At 39.6% G+C, this 15,558-nt stretch overlaps 1 protein-coding gene across 8 annotated transcripts in view; it reads right to left on the reverse strand.

The window, feature by feature from the left end:
• Positions 1–1,508: 1,508 nt before the first annotated feature.
• ABI2 (abl interactor 2) overlaps positions 1,509–15,558 on the reverse strand; it is a 111,245-nt gene continuing 97,195 nt past the window's right edge. For 4 of the 8 annotated variants that reach the window (XM_080798132.1, XM_080798136.1, XM_080798130.1 and 1 more), the window contains 3 exons: positions 14,873–14,959; positions 11,049–11,222; positions 1,509–4,328 (listed from right to left, as the gene is read on the reverse strand). In XM_080798132.1, coding sequence (XP_080654258.1) covers positions 4,153–4,328; positions 11,049–11,222; positions 14,873–14,959 — 437 coding nt within the window. In that variant the 3' untranslated portion in view covers positions 1,509–4,152. The remainder of the gene's footprint in view (positions 4,329–11,048; positions 11,223–14,872; positions 14,960–15,558) is intronic. The other 4 variants (XM_080798133.1, XM_080798137.1, XM_080798131.1 and 1 more) reach the window with 1 other exon arrangement.

Genomic DNA, 15,558 nt, shown 5'->3' on the forward strand with positions numbered 1-15,558 from the left:
GGACACAAAATATGAAAAACTGCTTTTCCATAGAATTCTAAAGTTGCAAAAGACACGTTCATCGTAATGTGAAAATAAGCTTTTTGTTTTTTGTGTTTTTTACAAAATATTGAGCAAGGATCATTTGTATACAGCTAGGCCCTATCGTTTCATTTGTTAATTTTTTTTTTAAGAATTATGAAATTCTCAGTAAGAAACAGGAATAAAGATCAGCATAAAGTAAATGTAAGGTTATGAGCACAATGCCTCCGTTTAAGAACTATTTTTATAAGGCTCTCAAGTAAGGCTGTTTGCTGTGCTCCTGCCAGTGCTGAAATCAGGTAACCTATTTTTGCTACATGGTACTGACTGGAGTAGTAGAAGGGTTAACGTGAACATTATTTTCACTAATTAAGTTGTGCTTAGTACACTCCTTTAAACAGTTTGAATACTGATGGTATTTATCAAAACAGCATATCTTTTCAAGTATCTTCCTGAAGACATCAAGTAGCACTCATAATTTAAAAAAAAAAAAAAATACAGCATATTCAATTAAGACAGCTGTAGAAAGAGTACAGGCGTTGAGTCAGGAACTCTACTGTTGTTAACTAGCTGTTACCTAAAATGAAACATCTAACCTTCCTCAGTCAAAATGAAAATGAACTAAATTTTTTTAAATCTCATATAGCTCTAAAAATTCTATGATTCTAAGTAAATCATGTGAGGGGAAATCACCTTAACACTAGTCAGGAGTTCCTGGCCAAAGAAGTTCAGAAGTGAACAGTTGGAAAGTGATTCAGATCCCCATTCTTTTTAAAGACTTGGCAGTCACCTGCCAATTCCTCCAACAAACCCTGTTCCAGGGGAAAGGTAGCCTTCAGGATATGTCATGCTTCTCCACCAAGGAGAAAAGGTAATTAAAAAAAAAAAAAGGAACAGTTCTTAATGCAGAAAGGTACCTGCTAAAAGAAAATGAACACAAAAAGATAGAAGCAAACTACCATCATTTTGATGCCTCTAAAGCAGAAAAATCCTAAGTAACCATCAACTTAAGACTGCTGGGGAGCACAGCTCCATCACAGACATCACTGTCAAGATGCATAAACCTGTCTAGCTGGGTAATCAAGGGAAGCAGGAGGGGGAAAAGAAAGGGAGGGATAAGAGTGTCTCACCTAGTGACTGCGAGGAACACAGCAAAACTCGCAGGCCCTTGCCAACCCAACCCTAAGATGGGAACGGCAGTTGCCCCGAGGGAGGGGGAAAGCAAGTAGCCAAAAAAAGTGGAGAATACTGAACAAGTCACCTTAAAAGAGTCATATTTACTCCAAATACAGCAGGCTGAATCTCTCAGGTCTAGATCTTGACACTATTTGGGGTTTTGATTGATTGCCTTGCCATAAGGTCAACAAAAAAGTGTATTTTCATTCATTTCCCCGTGGCCTTTCAAATAGTAGTACCAAAAAGGGGTGGGGTGGGGAGGGGGGAAGAGGGACTCTTAAGTCACTTTTTTTTTTTTTTTTTTTTTTTTTAAGGAAAAGCACTTCAGAAGGAAAAAATCCCCTCTCCCATTAGATTCCCTCTATCCTGTTAAAATGGTGCTTACAAGTCAGCAGAGCCTAGACGTGGATCATCTCTGCCACAATATTATGTATCCTGTAAGATTTCTGCATCCATTTGGAATTCCTACTACCAATCATCCTGTAGTTCATAAAAAGACAAATAGGGGGAACCTACGATAAATCAAGAAATACTACCTTCACAGACTATTAATAGCATGCAATCTATGAAATATTACATACATTAAAAGTCTCCAATTACTGTAGGCCTGGCCCATCATCATTACATAGCATCCTTCCAAGACAATATATAGAATTCAAAACTGTACAGAAATTTAAAATATGCAGAAAACTCAACAGGTGTTTTTAAAACAATTGTATACATTAGTACTAAATAATACCGAAGAAGTCCGCTGACCCCGGTAGCCCCCTCTGCTGCAGGTCTCCAGTAGGAAGGACTGCGCCAGTGTCTTCTGCGCGCCACAGTCCAGCCGGGGCCCAACAGGCGAGCTGACCGCCGCCAAGTTTTCTGCACAATTATCTTCTCTGCTTCTGTAGGTGTGAGCTGTGAATACTATACCGGGTTTCAAAATACCCTCTTGCCTTAAATATCCACTAAGCTTTCTCAGCACAAAGCTATTTAAGTAAAAACTGGAACACATCTAAATTTCAAAACAGTTTCCCTAGTTATACACCAACACTAAGAAGGGCTTAACCTATCCAGGTAGATAGTCTTGGTCCATAATGAACCTGAAGGCTCAGAGGACACTCGGGGCCACTACTTTAAAGGAAAACAGGACATAAAGAATGTCAAGACCTAACAAAAGCCTGAAGTGGAGGCAAGTTAATGAACGCTAAATTCCCAATTCAAAGTGTCGGAGAAATCTAAAAGCAAAATTGCTAACTTGCAATGTGCGGGGGAAAACCCCTGCGACTTTAAAACAAAAAGTCTTGATACGGGAACTCCGTATCTAGGCCTGTTAAAAGGTGATGAAGTTCTGTGCTCAGAAAGCATATCTACAAGTGGAATATTAACTTCTGCTTACACCATCTGAATTCCCTCATACACGAGTGCTCTTGTTCCATTTTTTAATCAAATTCCTCTACCTGCACTATCCTGTCCAAGGCCTTCATTTGAAATAAATGTGGTCATTGCCTTTCCCCTTTTCCCCCAGCACTGGGAAATGACCTGGCAAAGTTCCTGGGACGGGGACAAACCCATGGCAGCGCTGGGCCCGTGAGCTGCCGGGTCCTGATGCTGGCGAGCAGCGAGCCCGCTTGGGCCTTTTCAGTGTTTCTTACATGATTAAAGAAGTGATGATTAAAGCCGTCTGCCTTACAAACTCCACTGAATGTGAAGCGATCACTTGTACAGACAGAAAAAAATACTGTTTTGCTCCAAATTATGTTAATTTTTATCTATGTAAGAGGATGAATATTTGGCCTTACACCTTTTATCCCACTAGTCTTAGTCTGAGATCGAAGGTTCAAATTCTTACCAAGAGCAGCGACTTCCAAAGCCGATCACAGGACCGGGAGAGTATTCACCTTTCTCAGGATTGAGTAAACTCAGCAGCAGCTGACACTGGCCGTGAACAACATTCAGGGAGCACAGTGCAAGCCTCTGATTCCCAGTGACTGTCAAGAGACTTGGAAATAACTGCTATTTTCCAAAAAAGAATGCTTTCCTAAACAGTGAAGGGAAGAGCTGGTCTGACCTCCCAAGATTCTACTCCGGAAACAGGGCCTAAGGCAAGAGTCTAGGGCGTCTAGGAGCGGAACACTCTCTCCGGGTCAGTCTGTCGGGAGCCTCGGGAGCCTCCCGACTAGCGGCACAGGCCCGCTCCGGTGTGCGAACCAGGCGACCACACGTCACACGCCCGGGCCCACCGGCATCGGCGGCAGTGCGGTCTCGTGCAGCAGCAGCAGCGCATTAAACTCAAACCGGCAATTAGTAACCACCCTCAGAATGTTTGGGGACTCACTGCGTCATCCTCAGTCTACAAACTGAAAAACAGGAAGGGATGCAAGTCAGCAGCACGAACTCCCGGAGTGCGCTCCAGTGCCGAGAGTGCGGGATGTACAGGGTTACGAGGAAAGAAGCCATTGAAACAGTTACGAAAATGGTGAAGTGTGATAGTTAAATCCCAGTTCACTCCTCCTCATCGGAGTGGAAGCAGTTGGGCTAGGGCACAGCACTAGGGCCACGAGGCTGCCCCTCCAGCACAGGCACTGGAGAACATCCAATGCCCCGGGTTCTGCAGGAGGAGGAATCCCAAGGGTGTACAGTATTCCTGAGGAAGATCCCAGATTTTCTGAATCAGTCTTAACCTGATTTGTTTTACAGAGTTATATGCCGTTATGCCTCGGACATGTTTAGAAACGGTCACTTTATTTTAATGCAAACAGCTCAGCATATAGTACAAATAATGGCAGAAAGATCCGTTTGTTCCGATTCAGCTTGCTTTTTTAATACTGGGGAATAAACCAAAAAAACGTAAGCAGTTTGTGTCATTTGTATCCTTCCTTCATTTCACTGGAGGGGAATCCCCAGGGCCTTTTGATAATCTGGGAAGACCTGACTATTCCTGTGAGGGAAACACAGCCCTGCTGAGCTTTACTCAGAATAATGCATGATAGACTCCACGTAATTGCCCGGAAAGAGCCCAGTCACTCCGTTCATAACTCCCTCATACCAACCATCATCATTCTTCTTGATGACGTAAATAATGGCTCCTTCCTGAAAGGACAGCTCGTCTTCCTTGTCTTTTGTATAATCATAAATTGCCACAACTAGAGGGAAAAAAAAATAGGATGTGAAAAGAATAACATCCCCAGAAAGACAGAAACAAGTAAATGAATATCCGTCCTTTCCCAACTGCCGCCGCACTGCAGTGACTTTCTAAACACGGACCAAAAAAATGCTTTTCTAATACTCCATTACGTGCAATGGAATCCCATCTCGGAGAGGTTGGGTTCAAAACAGTATAAAGGGGAAAAAAAAAATCGCATTTAGTCAGACTTACCGTTCAGAAGCCGAGGGGAAACTACCTTACTGCAGAAAGAGGCACAGCCCCAGAACCGGGAAGGACGGCGGCTACTTCAGCTGAGCTCGCGCTGGAGCACCACGTCGTGCCCAAATGGGTATCTTTAAACAAGTGAATTATTCCCGTGCGGTAACACGCACCACAGAGGTCAAGTGAGAGAGTGAGAGTAAGGGAATGGCAGATGTACATCTCCTCCGACTGTCTAAAGCCTACACCTCCTCGTGAAGTAGGAGGAGGAGTTGAATTCCCAAGAGTTCTGTGCGTCGGCAGTGGCGTCTCCAATATACATTCTTCAAAACACAGGCCGTGCCGTGCCATTGCAACGTATCCACAATGAGGGGCCAAAAGTTTTAAGAAAACAAAGATACCTGTCAGCTCTCCTGTCATCTTCACTGCTTAAATAACTTGGTAACAGTATCTGAGACAATCTCTGGTTGCTAATCATTAGATCTCAACAGTTCAGTTAACTTGGGATACCTTATAACTTGCTCAACTCCACATGAAGATTTATTTTTATAAAAGGGTCCTCTGTACCTTTATTATACCACTCAAAACTTCACTCAAAATCTCCATCTAGCTCTCATTCTGATAAGTGCATACTGACTTTGTTAGTTTCTCATGCAAACTTAATCCTCAAATAAGAAAACAAAACTACAACAGAGACTTATGACTTAGTGTGACTTGCCCTAGTTAATTTGTCTGAGAAACTCCTACTCAACCTTCAACACACACCACAAATGCCATGTCCTCTGAACAGCTTTCTGGAATCCCCAGATAGAATAATGGCACTATTCACTTTTTGACAATCATTAGTGGAACATCTATGCTGATTTTGAGAGATAGGTGAATAAGACAAGGGACTGTCATAAGTCTTGTGAGGACAGAAATGTATCTGATAAGTTACCATACATTGTTTATACTTCTACCAAGAAGTTACATCATTGAGCTGGAAGAACACAAGAACAGATGGCTTGATAGAAGGAAGGATATAAAGTGGGCACTGACAAATAAGTTGAAGTTTGCCAGGAAGGATTTAATGCTAATAAAAAGTACAGCTAAGACTCAATCCCAGATCTGAAATCAAGCTGAGTACAGTGGTTAAGAACTCGGGCTCTAGGGGAAAGGGGAAAAAAAAAAGAATGTGGGCTCTAGGGTTATACCACTTAGTTCAAATCCCAGCTCTAGCACTTGTGAGTTTACAGAATATACTTAACTTTCCTAAGCTTCTTTTTACTCAGCTGTATAATGGGAATTGCATAGTCCTAACCCTCAAAACAATATAGTTGCATTAAACGAAGCAAAGAACATACAAGATATAGCCCCAGGCCTTGTTTATGATAAGTAAATATCTATATAACTTAGCATATTTTATTATCATTAATAACTACTGTGATACTATCTTTTTGTAACACTAACATTTTCTGTTATATAAATTACTTTTGAACCTCAATTTCCTAGTTTGCAAAATGGGGAGACTAATTGCCTTACATATGTAGTAACTCTAGCATTATGCCAAGCACATAATAAATACATAAAAATATCTGTTCTTTTAAATCAAGATACTTACATATGTACCTTATCTCCATTTGGCTAGTATTGGCAGTAATCAAAGGTTAAGATAAACCACCTCCAATGGCAATGGTTCTCAACCTTGGAATTATGGGAAGAACTTTAAAAAATTCTGATGCTGGGATGCATGTCCATGGGATTCTGGTTTCTTAGGTCGGGAAGTGCCAAACATATGAAATGCTACTCAAATGCAGGCAGGCCCTACAGTCTAAGCTAACAAAATGAGTCATTAGGTAGCAGGCTTAACACTGATGTACACTCAAACAAAAAAGCAACCATAAGCAAAGCATGGTTGTTTCTTTTTGTTTTGCCGGAAAGAGTAAGAAAGCGCTTACTTGATTTTCATGTTTTAAAAGATCTGAACTTAAGGACAAATCAAACTTTGAAAAACATCTTAGAGAACAATTCAGACATACTCTTAAACTCCAAAGAGTTACCTGGACTGAAAGTAACTCAATATCTTCTCTTACAAATTTCTCCAGATTTTTAACATATTCAATGAGGAGTATACATTGTTAGAAAGCAAAAACCATTCTTTCATTGTGCTGTTCTCTTAAGGAATAACTGACCTGGTTTTTCAGAGCTGAAAACTGTCATCACTTTATCTAGGACACTGTGAAAATCAGGTAGGGAGTTTGTAAAAAAAATGTCAATGCCCAAAGTCCTGCTCTGCTACTGTACGACTTCAGGCTATTTTCCTTAAAAAACAGCTTTATTAAGGTGTAATTTAGACATAAAATATAACCACTTACATGTAGAGTTCAATGAGTTTTGCCAAATGTATGCACCGTATACATGACAAATACATCACCGCCACCACCACAATCATCATATAGAACGTGCCACCACCGCAAAGTTTCCTTTTGCCCCTACGTAAATTTCCTCACCCACCAGCATCGGTCCCTGAAAACCACTGATCTTCTAGATTTCATTTAAATGGAACCATGAAGTATGAGTCTTTAGTGTCCGGATTCTCTCATTAGTAGAATGCCTGAAATCCATCCATACTGTTGCTTGTATCAGTAAGACTGTTCCTTTTTCTTCACTGCACAGTACTCCACTGAATGGATGGATATCCCACAACTAGTTTATCCATTCACTAGTTGAAAGACATGTGGGCTGTTTCCAGGTTTTAGCTATTATGAATAAAGCAGCTATGAACGTTTGAGTTCAAGTCTTTGTGTGAACATAGATCTTCATTCCTCTTAAGTAATATGTAGGAAAGGACTGCCAGATCAGCTTGGCAAGTGTATGTCTAATTTCTTTAGAAACTGACAACTGGGGGCACCTGGCTGGCTCAGTGGGTTAAAGCCTCTGCCTTCAGCTCAGCTCATGATCTCAGGGTCCTGGGATGGAGCCCCACATCAGGCTCCCTGCTCAGTGGGGAGCCTGCTTCCCCCCTCTCTCTCTGCCTGCCTCTCTGCCTACTTGGGATCTCTGTCAAATAAATAAATAAAATCTTAAAAAAAAAAAAAAAACTGACAGCTGTTTGTCAAAGTAGCTGAAACCTCCTGCACTCTCACCGGCAAAGCCTAAGTGCTCCAGCTTCGCCACGCTTCCTCCAATACTTGGTATCGTCCGGGTTTCTAACTGTAGTCATTCTAGAGGGTGTACAGTGGGATTTAGTCTGGTTCACTGTGGCTTTAATCTGCATTTCCCTAATGACTAATAATGTTAAGCAGCTTCTTGTGAGCTTATCTGCAATTCATGCACCCAAATGAAGTGTGTTCAAATTTTTTTTCTACAAGTGTTTTGCCTCCTTATGGAGTTATTTTGCTAAAATTCTTACCTTGTTATTTATAGCATCTTTGAAGAAGAAAAATTTAATGAAATTCAGTCTATCAATTTTTTATGTGCTCTCTATAATTTTTTTTCCTAATCCCAGAACACAGAGATTTTCTCATATATTTTTCTCCAGAAGTTGTATAGTGTAGGTTGTACAATAGGTCTAAAATACATTTCAAGGTAATCTTTTGTATATGGTAAAGTAAGGGTAGAAATTACATGAACATTAATTTTTTACCTCTACCTTGGCCAGAAATGGAAGTCCACTATTTGTTAATATAAGCTCCCCAAATGATGGATATCCAATTGTTGTAGCACATTTGTTGAAAAAGTGCTTTCCCCACTGAACTACCTTGACACCTTTGTTAAACAACATGTGTGGATCTTTTTCTAGACTCTATATTCTATTGATTTATATTTCTATATTATATCAGTACCACACTGTCCCAAATACTGTAGCCTTAGTTTAAATCTTCCAACATTAGTTTTTTTTTTTTTAACTGTTTTGATTCCACTAGATCTTTTACATTTCCATATAACTATTAGAATCCCCTTGTCAATGTCTGTAAGAATGGCTCCCAGAATTTTTACTGAAATTGCATTCAATTTACAGATCAGTTTGGGTAAAACCAATTATTGAACAATAATGATCAAAGAGCATAATATATCTCTTGATTTATTTAAGGCCTTTATTAATTTCTCCTAATGTTTTACAGTTCTCATATAGGTCTTAGATATATTTTATTAAGTTTATCCTTAAGTATTTCATATTTTCAATGTTACTACAAAAGGTATAATTGAATAAATTTCAATCACCAAGTGTTTGTTGCTCATATACAAAAATCCAATTAATTTGGGGCACCCCAGTGGCTCAGTCCATTAAGCATCTGCCTTCAGCTCAGGTCACGATGCCAGGAACCTGGAATCAAGCCCTGCATCAGGCTCCCTGCTCAGTGGGGAGCCTGCTTCTCCCTCTCCTCCCCATTATGCTCTCTCTCACTATCTCTGTCGCTCTCTCTCTAATAAAGTGTTTTAAAAAATAAATTAAAAAATAAAATCCAATTAGTTTTGCACATTGGCTTTGTGGCTTACAATCTTGCTGAGCTCGCTTTTTAGCTCTATCAGCTTCTTTGTGGATTCCTTGTAGGATTTTCTACATATAAAATCATATCTTCTGGGGCACTTGAGTGGCTCAGTCAGTAAAGCGTCTGCCTTCGGCTCAGGACATGATCTCAGGGTCCTGGGATCCAGACCCATCAGGCATCCTGCTCGGCAGGAGAATCTGCTTCTCCCTCTCCCTCCGCTACTCCCCCTGCTTTTGCACTCTCTCAGTAATTAAAAAAAAAAAAAAATCATATCTTCTGCAAATGAAAACTATTTGATATTGTCCCACATATCTGTTGCCCTGTTTTTGGTTTTTCTCCACGTCTCATTTTGGATAGTTTTTATTGTCGTATCATTCAAGTTGCTCATCTCTTCTTCTGAACTCTCACTTCAGATACTGTTATTTTTCATCTCTAGAAATTCTATGTGGGTCTCTCTTTTTTTTTAAAGACATTCTCCTCCTCTTTTGTGTTTGTTTGCTTTTACCTTCTTGGACCCATGGGGCATTTGTAATATAAACACCCTTGTCTGGTGATTCCCACATCTCAATCATTTCTGTTTCTTTTCACTGACTTCTTTCAGTTATGAGTTATATTTTCCTGCTTTTTTACATGTCTTGGAATTTTTGACTGGATGTTAGGCACTGTGGATCTTACCTTTTGGTGCTCTGGATTTTTTTTACTTTTTTGAGCAATGTTGGATTTTGTTCTAGAGATCAACTAAGTTACATGAAATCATCTGGATGCTTTTCAGGGTTTGTATTTAAGCATTTGTTAGGGCCGTCTGGAGTAACGTTTAGTGTAGGGTTAATTTGGCCCCGTCACTAAGGGGACACAGTTTTGAGGCCTCTTCTCTATACCCTGCGCATTGCAAGGTCTTTCTGTTCTGGCTGGTTCAGGAGCATGAACCATTCCCAGACTTGTTACTTCCAGTAATTTTTTTGCGTACTTCTTTCTGGTTGTTCTCTCTCCAAGCTCAGGTGGTTTCTTCACACACTTACATAGAGGACTATTCACTCAAAGACATAAGGGGACGCTTCTGCAGATCTCCAGAGCACTGTCCTCTGTATTTGTGTAACTACTACTTCTCTGTGGCCTCCTAAGACTCTGATCTCTACCTTGTCTATGCAGTGAGATCTCCAGGCTCTGTTTGGGTCCCACCTCCTTGCACTGTGGCCCAGAAATTTCCCCTAGTTAGCAAACTCAGGCAATCAAAGGTTTACCTTGTTTGACTTCCTTCTCCAAGGGGTCATAGTCTACCACTGCCTGTTATCTAGTGTCTGAAAATCATTATTTTTGTATTTTTTTTTTCTGGATTCATTCCTGCTTTAAGAGGAAGGGTAAATCTGTCACTGTTACTTTACCTTTACCCTATTTGTTAGAGTAAGCTCCCCAGGTGATTCTAATGTGGTCAATTTTTAAAACCAGTAAGTTAGTAGCTTCAATTTCCTTAACAGAAAATTTGAAGATAGCATACATTTTTTCTGAGCTAATCTTGGTGAGATCTGGAAGCCTGTGTCCCAAAAGTGTCATGTCAGAAAAGTTTCATTCAGAGAAACTTTTCACTTAAAAAAATGCCCAACAGTACTTTGCAAAGAAACTGAGAAACCATTATTGTTTGGAAGAAAATTTCATATGCAGATGCTTAACCTAAAATATCTGAAAGAAGATACCACAAAAATAATAATTTGGAAATATCATCCTCTTCCAGAGGCATTCCAGAAAAACTCTATTTTTAAAATTTCTGTCTTATAGAAACCACTCATAAAAAAGCATGTTCAGTAGGAACAATAAATAACCATCAGTATAAAATCAGAGTCACAGAATTCTACTAGTGTGATTTTCAAAACTCATGAACCTTGTAAGCTAAATTAATAAAATGTTACATAGATTATGCAAGCAAAACTTTACTTATCAGTAAAAAAATAAGTAAGGTTTTCAGTATGAGTAAATTCCATTTCCATGTAGAGGTGTCTTTCCATCCCTCTAGATATCCCTCTGAAACTTACCCTTTTCCAAGTAAGACCTTGGAGCCCATGGTGGGTCCTCTTCAGCGTAAGGATCACTATACTCAACCACAGCTGCTTCCTCCTCTTCATAATCTTCTGGGGGAGGAGGTGGGGGAGGGGATTCATCAAAGACCGGCTCTTCCACAGGTGGTGGTGGAGGTGGTGTATCTGAAACTAAGAATGTATCAAGCTGATAACAAAACTACATGTTATGCAAAGTTCAGTATTTTCTATCCAAGCCTCTATATACATGGAATATAAATCTAGACTTGAAAATAATGATCTTTCGCTGGGTAATGGACACTGGGGAGGGTATGTGCTAGGGTTTAGTGCTGTGAATTGTGTAAGACTGACGAATCACAGACTTGTACCCCTGAAACAAATTATCCATTATATGTTAATTTTAAAAATGATCTTTCAAAAAATAAGTGGGCAAGAGAAGGCTCCCCACCAACTATAATGTTTCAAATCTCCAAGCATGACTTTCTCCTCCCTCTGGATCCGGGCTGATGGGTGTTAAATAAAGCTTAACCAAAATAGTATTTATTAAATGAGCCTCTTGGAACCTGTTTATGCTAATACACAATCCTCTTTTTCAAAGAAAGAGTAAGTACAATATAGTTTGGTTTTATATTATATCCAAGGAGCAGTGGTTATCAAAAATATTAATAATTTGGACATTTACAAGCATGTTTAATTCTTAATAAATTAGAATGCACTTGTAAATAGTCAAATATTAGTAATCTACATTCCTTTCAATGAATTTTTTTAATAGCATTTTACCAAATTAGTGGAATGGAAATCACAAGACTTTGGGTAACTTCATCCATGAAGATGTTTGTGTTTGCTATTTTTTTATAGAGAGAATTTCACCTAGTTCAGACTGATTCATGATCCAGAATTTCCTCAAGCTAAATATGCAAGAGTGACTTAAAAATCTGCTTCCACAGCTCAAGTATCAGCATATATCCAAACTCAGGCAACTCAAAGCTTTTCAAAATGCTTGGTACATAACTGGACACAGATCAACAAAATAAACTGAGTAAAGCTGCATTTATCAGCTGCCCAATTTCATTGATTTATTCTTATTCGTGAGGTACCAGTACTGTTTCTGTGAAACTCTCTGAGCAATCCCGTTTCTTTTCTATCTTTCATCTAAGCCTACTGATTCAACCAAATGGATGTGAGAAGACTGCTGGTGTCTGGTGAGGACTGGGACGTCAGTATCATCCTCTGTCCTGTTCCAGTGTTCTCCCACGCACTGCCAGTCTACTTCCCAACCTGCCTGCTTGATGCACTTCAAAACTTTACTCATTAAAAGTGATTCTTTTACTCTTAATGGGTTTTTAAAATAAAAACTACAGATACGTGATTTAGCATGTATTTTATGACAAATTACATAAGGTTGGGAATCAACAATATAACCTGTCTGCATTTATAAGGTAAAGAGGCTGACTTTAAACAATTACAGAAAAACAGAGATCCAAAGGAATGCTGTCTTTCAAAACAATCACCTTGAGAAATTACATTATAAAATTACTCAAAGATTCTGCCATTGCTCATTTTTACTATTTCTTATAATGCCTCAGAGTTAATGAGACTGACATAAGCTACCATTTTAATCCTCATTTTATGTGGAAACTGGCTTTGCAGGATTAAGGAGCCCTACACTAAGTAAGTGGAAAGGCAGGAATTTGAACTTCAATGCCTGTTATCTTAAAAGACACACTACTATGGGACAAGATCAGTAACTTTAAAGTCATATTTCATGATTACTCATTCAACAAACATCAACTGAGAGCCTACCATGGTTAGCCACTATGTTCAGCACTGAGACAGAGCAGTAGGCAAAAGTCATAGAGACATGGACAACCAAATTTTCACTTGTAATTACATGCAGTAAGTGCTTTAAGTCACTATGAAAAACATAGCAACAGACCAACACTCTTACACAGGTCAGGAAAGGCTTCCTGAACCTGAAGAATAAGTAAGAGTTAATGGCCAGAGGGTAGGATGGAGTGAGGATGGATGTTTCCTGTCAGATGTGAAGGGAGAAAACAAAATACAAAGGTAAGAAAGTAGGAACCCTTCAAAGAACTGGCCGAAGTTTAGTAGAAAGAGGCATAAGGAAGCTGAAGAGGACTAAGTAGGAAGGGCCTTCCAACAGTTTGGATTCTATCCAAAGAGCAATGGGGAGCCATAGAAGGATTTTAAGAATAACAGAATCATAGCTGCACTACTCAGCCCAGTATACCTGGTTCCAAGTAATTCCAGACTGTTTCCAAATATCAATCTTATTATAGACTATCTGCTACCAGAGTATCTTCAAAGTAATATACCTGAAAACTAAGAAGATAATTCTAAAAGACAAGTACACATCTTTCCAAGGTGAATGTTTTGAAGAGAAGATTCATTTGAATGCAGAAGTCCTGCTGTGTCTGTAAAATCAGCCACAGCTCACCTCATACACAAAGTTTTCTTATTTTTCTACATTTTGTAGGTGAGAAATATATGTGACTATGGAAAGAAAGAAAAGACTATCCCAAAAGGCAAACACACTGCTACACATTGGAGGTGCTCCTGGTTTACCTTCCAATAAGCAGAAGTCAGACTCTTTTCAGAAGCAAACAGAGATGCAAAGGCACCTGGAAGAGACCGTGAGCCCTCTGGCAAGTGAGACAGGATTCTAACCAGTTAAAATGCAACAAAGAAATGTGTCCATAAAAAGGGGGCATTTGGTTAGATATAAAAGCACAAAAAACAAACAAACAAAAAAGTCAACCACCTCCAAAACAAAACAACAACAACAACAAACTAGGGACTAAAGTGTCTGCTTTGTGTCAGATGCTGCTCTAAGTCCAGGGGAAACAGCCAGCCAACAGAACCACCGAAAATTCCTGCTCTCCTAAGAGCTCCCATTCTGGTATCAGCAACGCCCATCGAAGAACCAGGAGTCCTAAGCAACACAGTGCAAATATTTCTACCCCTCTGGTCAGGCCATCCCTGTTATGAGATGCATACACTGGGCTTCATCATACTGATGGCATTAAAATTTTCATTAATGGAAACCCCTAGCTCCGACTCCATGCCCGTCGCGGAACCGCGTGATTGTGATGTGGGCTCCTTGCATAGACCTCTCCCCAGAAAAGAATTCATCTTATGGCCTATGTTCACTGGTCTCTGTAACAGCAGTTCCTCACTGAATGTGATACAGGCCTCCTGCTTCGGAGACATCAGTCTCCTGAGCTTCCTTAATGCTTCCCTAGGAGAAGACTGAATGGGTCAGTCAAATTAGTTATCCGATCCTGCATGTCTTGACCCCAGACTACAGGCCAATGGAAATTCATTGCCAGTCTACGAGGCCTCCTGGGAGAGAAAGACTGGCAATTTGGTCCCGAGACCTACCACGGCATGGCCATTTTTACACCTGGAATCACAAGACCAGAGGAAGATTCTCAAGCCCGGCCACCAGACCCTGCGACTCCAGTGACAGCAAACGAGGCTACTAGCTGTCTGAGCAATGCAGAGAAAGAGACGGGCTATCTGGGGGCCTAAGTAGCATCTCCTTGGTTAGATGTGGTCTTTCTTTTCTTACATGGCCTTTATTTTATTCTTGTCTCATCTTCACTACCAGATTTTAAGTTATCTGGCAGCAAAGAACTTCATCTTAATTATTTTATCACACTAGCTGCTCACCCAGGAACTTGCCCATAATATGCAAATATGTGAACTATCAGTGAACGAAGGACTATTCAGCCAATTATATATAAATGACATTTTATGCCTATTATCTGATCTACAGCATAAAGAAGACATAAACTTACTATTTTCTTGGACTCTGGCCACAAATCCCATTAAAGGTAACTGAGGAGTTACCTGTAGGATGGAGGGAGGAGGAGGAGCAAGAGATACTGCGAAAACAAAAAGGTGCGGAGGGTAAGGGGTAAGGGCGAGTCACATTAAAAGGAAAGGCTAATACAATAAAACAAACATATAAGGAGGGAAACCCCTAGGTACAAATATTTTTAAGCTATCTTAAAGACCCTCTTTTGAGCGTAATACATTAATACAAAAAACAAAGTATTAGGGGGAGTTTAAAGAAAGTTCTAAAAATTGTAACAGGAAGCATTTCTTATATACAGATCTATTCTAACATGTAATACCAAACTGATCTTGTCATATCACTAACAACATATTTTCTCAAAGAATTTCTGCAGATTATCACAAATAATTTGGTTTTCAGGATTTTAAAGGTTACGAGTTTAAATGTTCAATACCAGAAAAAAAATTGCATCCCAACATCCTAAATTTACATTTTCCATTACTTAATTGACAGGCAAATTAATTGGTTCTTCATTCATTAATTAAATATTTACTGACTTTCTAGTAAGTGGCAAGCACTCCACTAGGAAGCCAGTATCAAACCATTCTGAGAGTTAGGTCTGTGTCATTACAATTTTTCATAATCTAATTCATACCAAAAAACACTGGACTCATTCAAATCACTCTC

The sequence above is a fragment of the Martes martes genome (genome assembly GCF_963455335.1).
Source record: "Martes martes genome assembly, chromosome: 3".
Lineage (NCBI taxonomy): Eukaryota > Metazoa > Chordata > Mammalia > Carnivora > Mustelidae > Martes > Martes martes.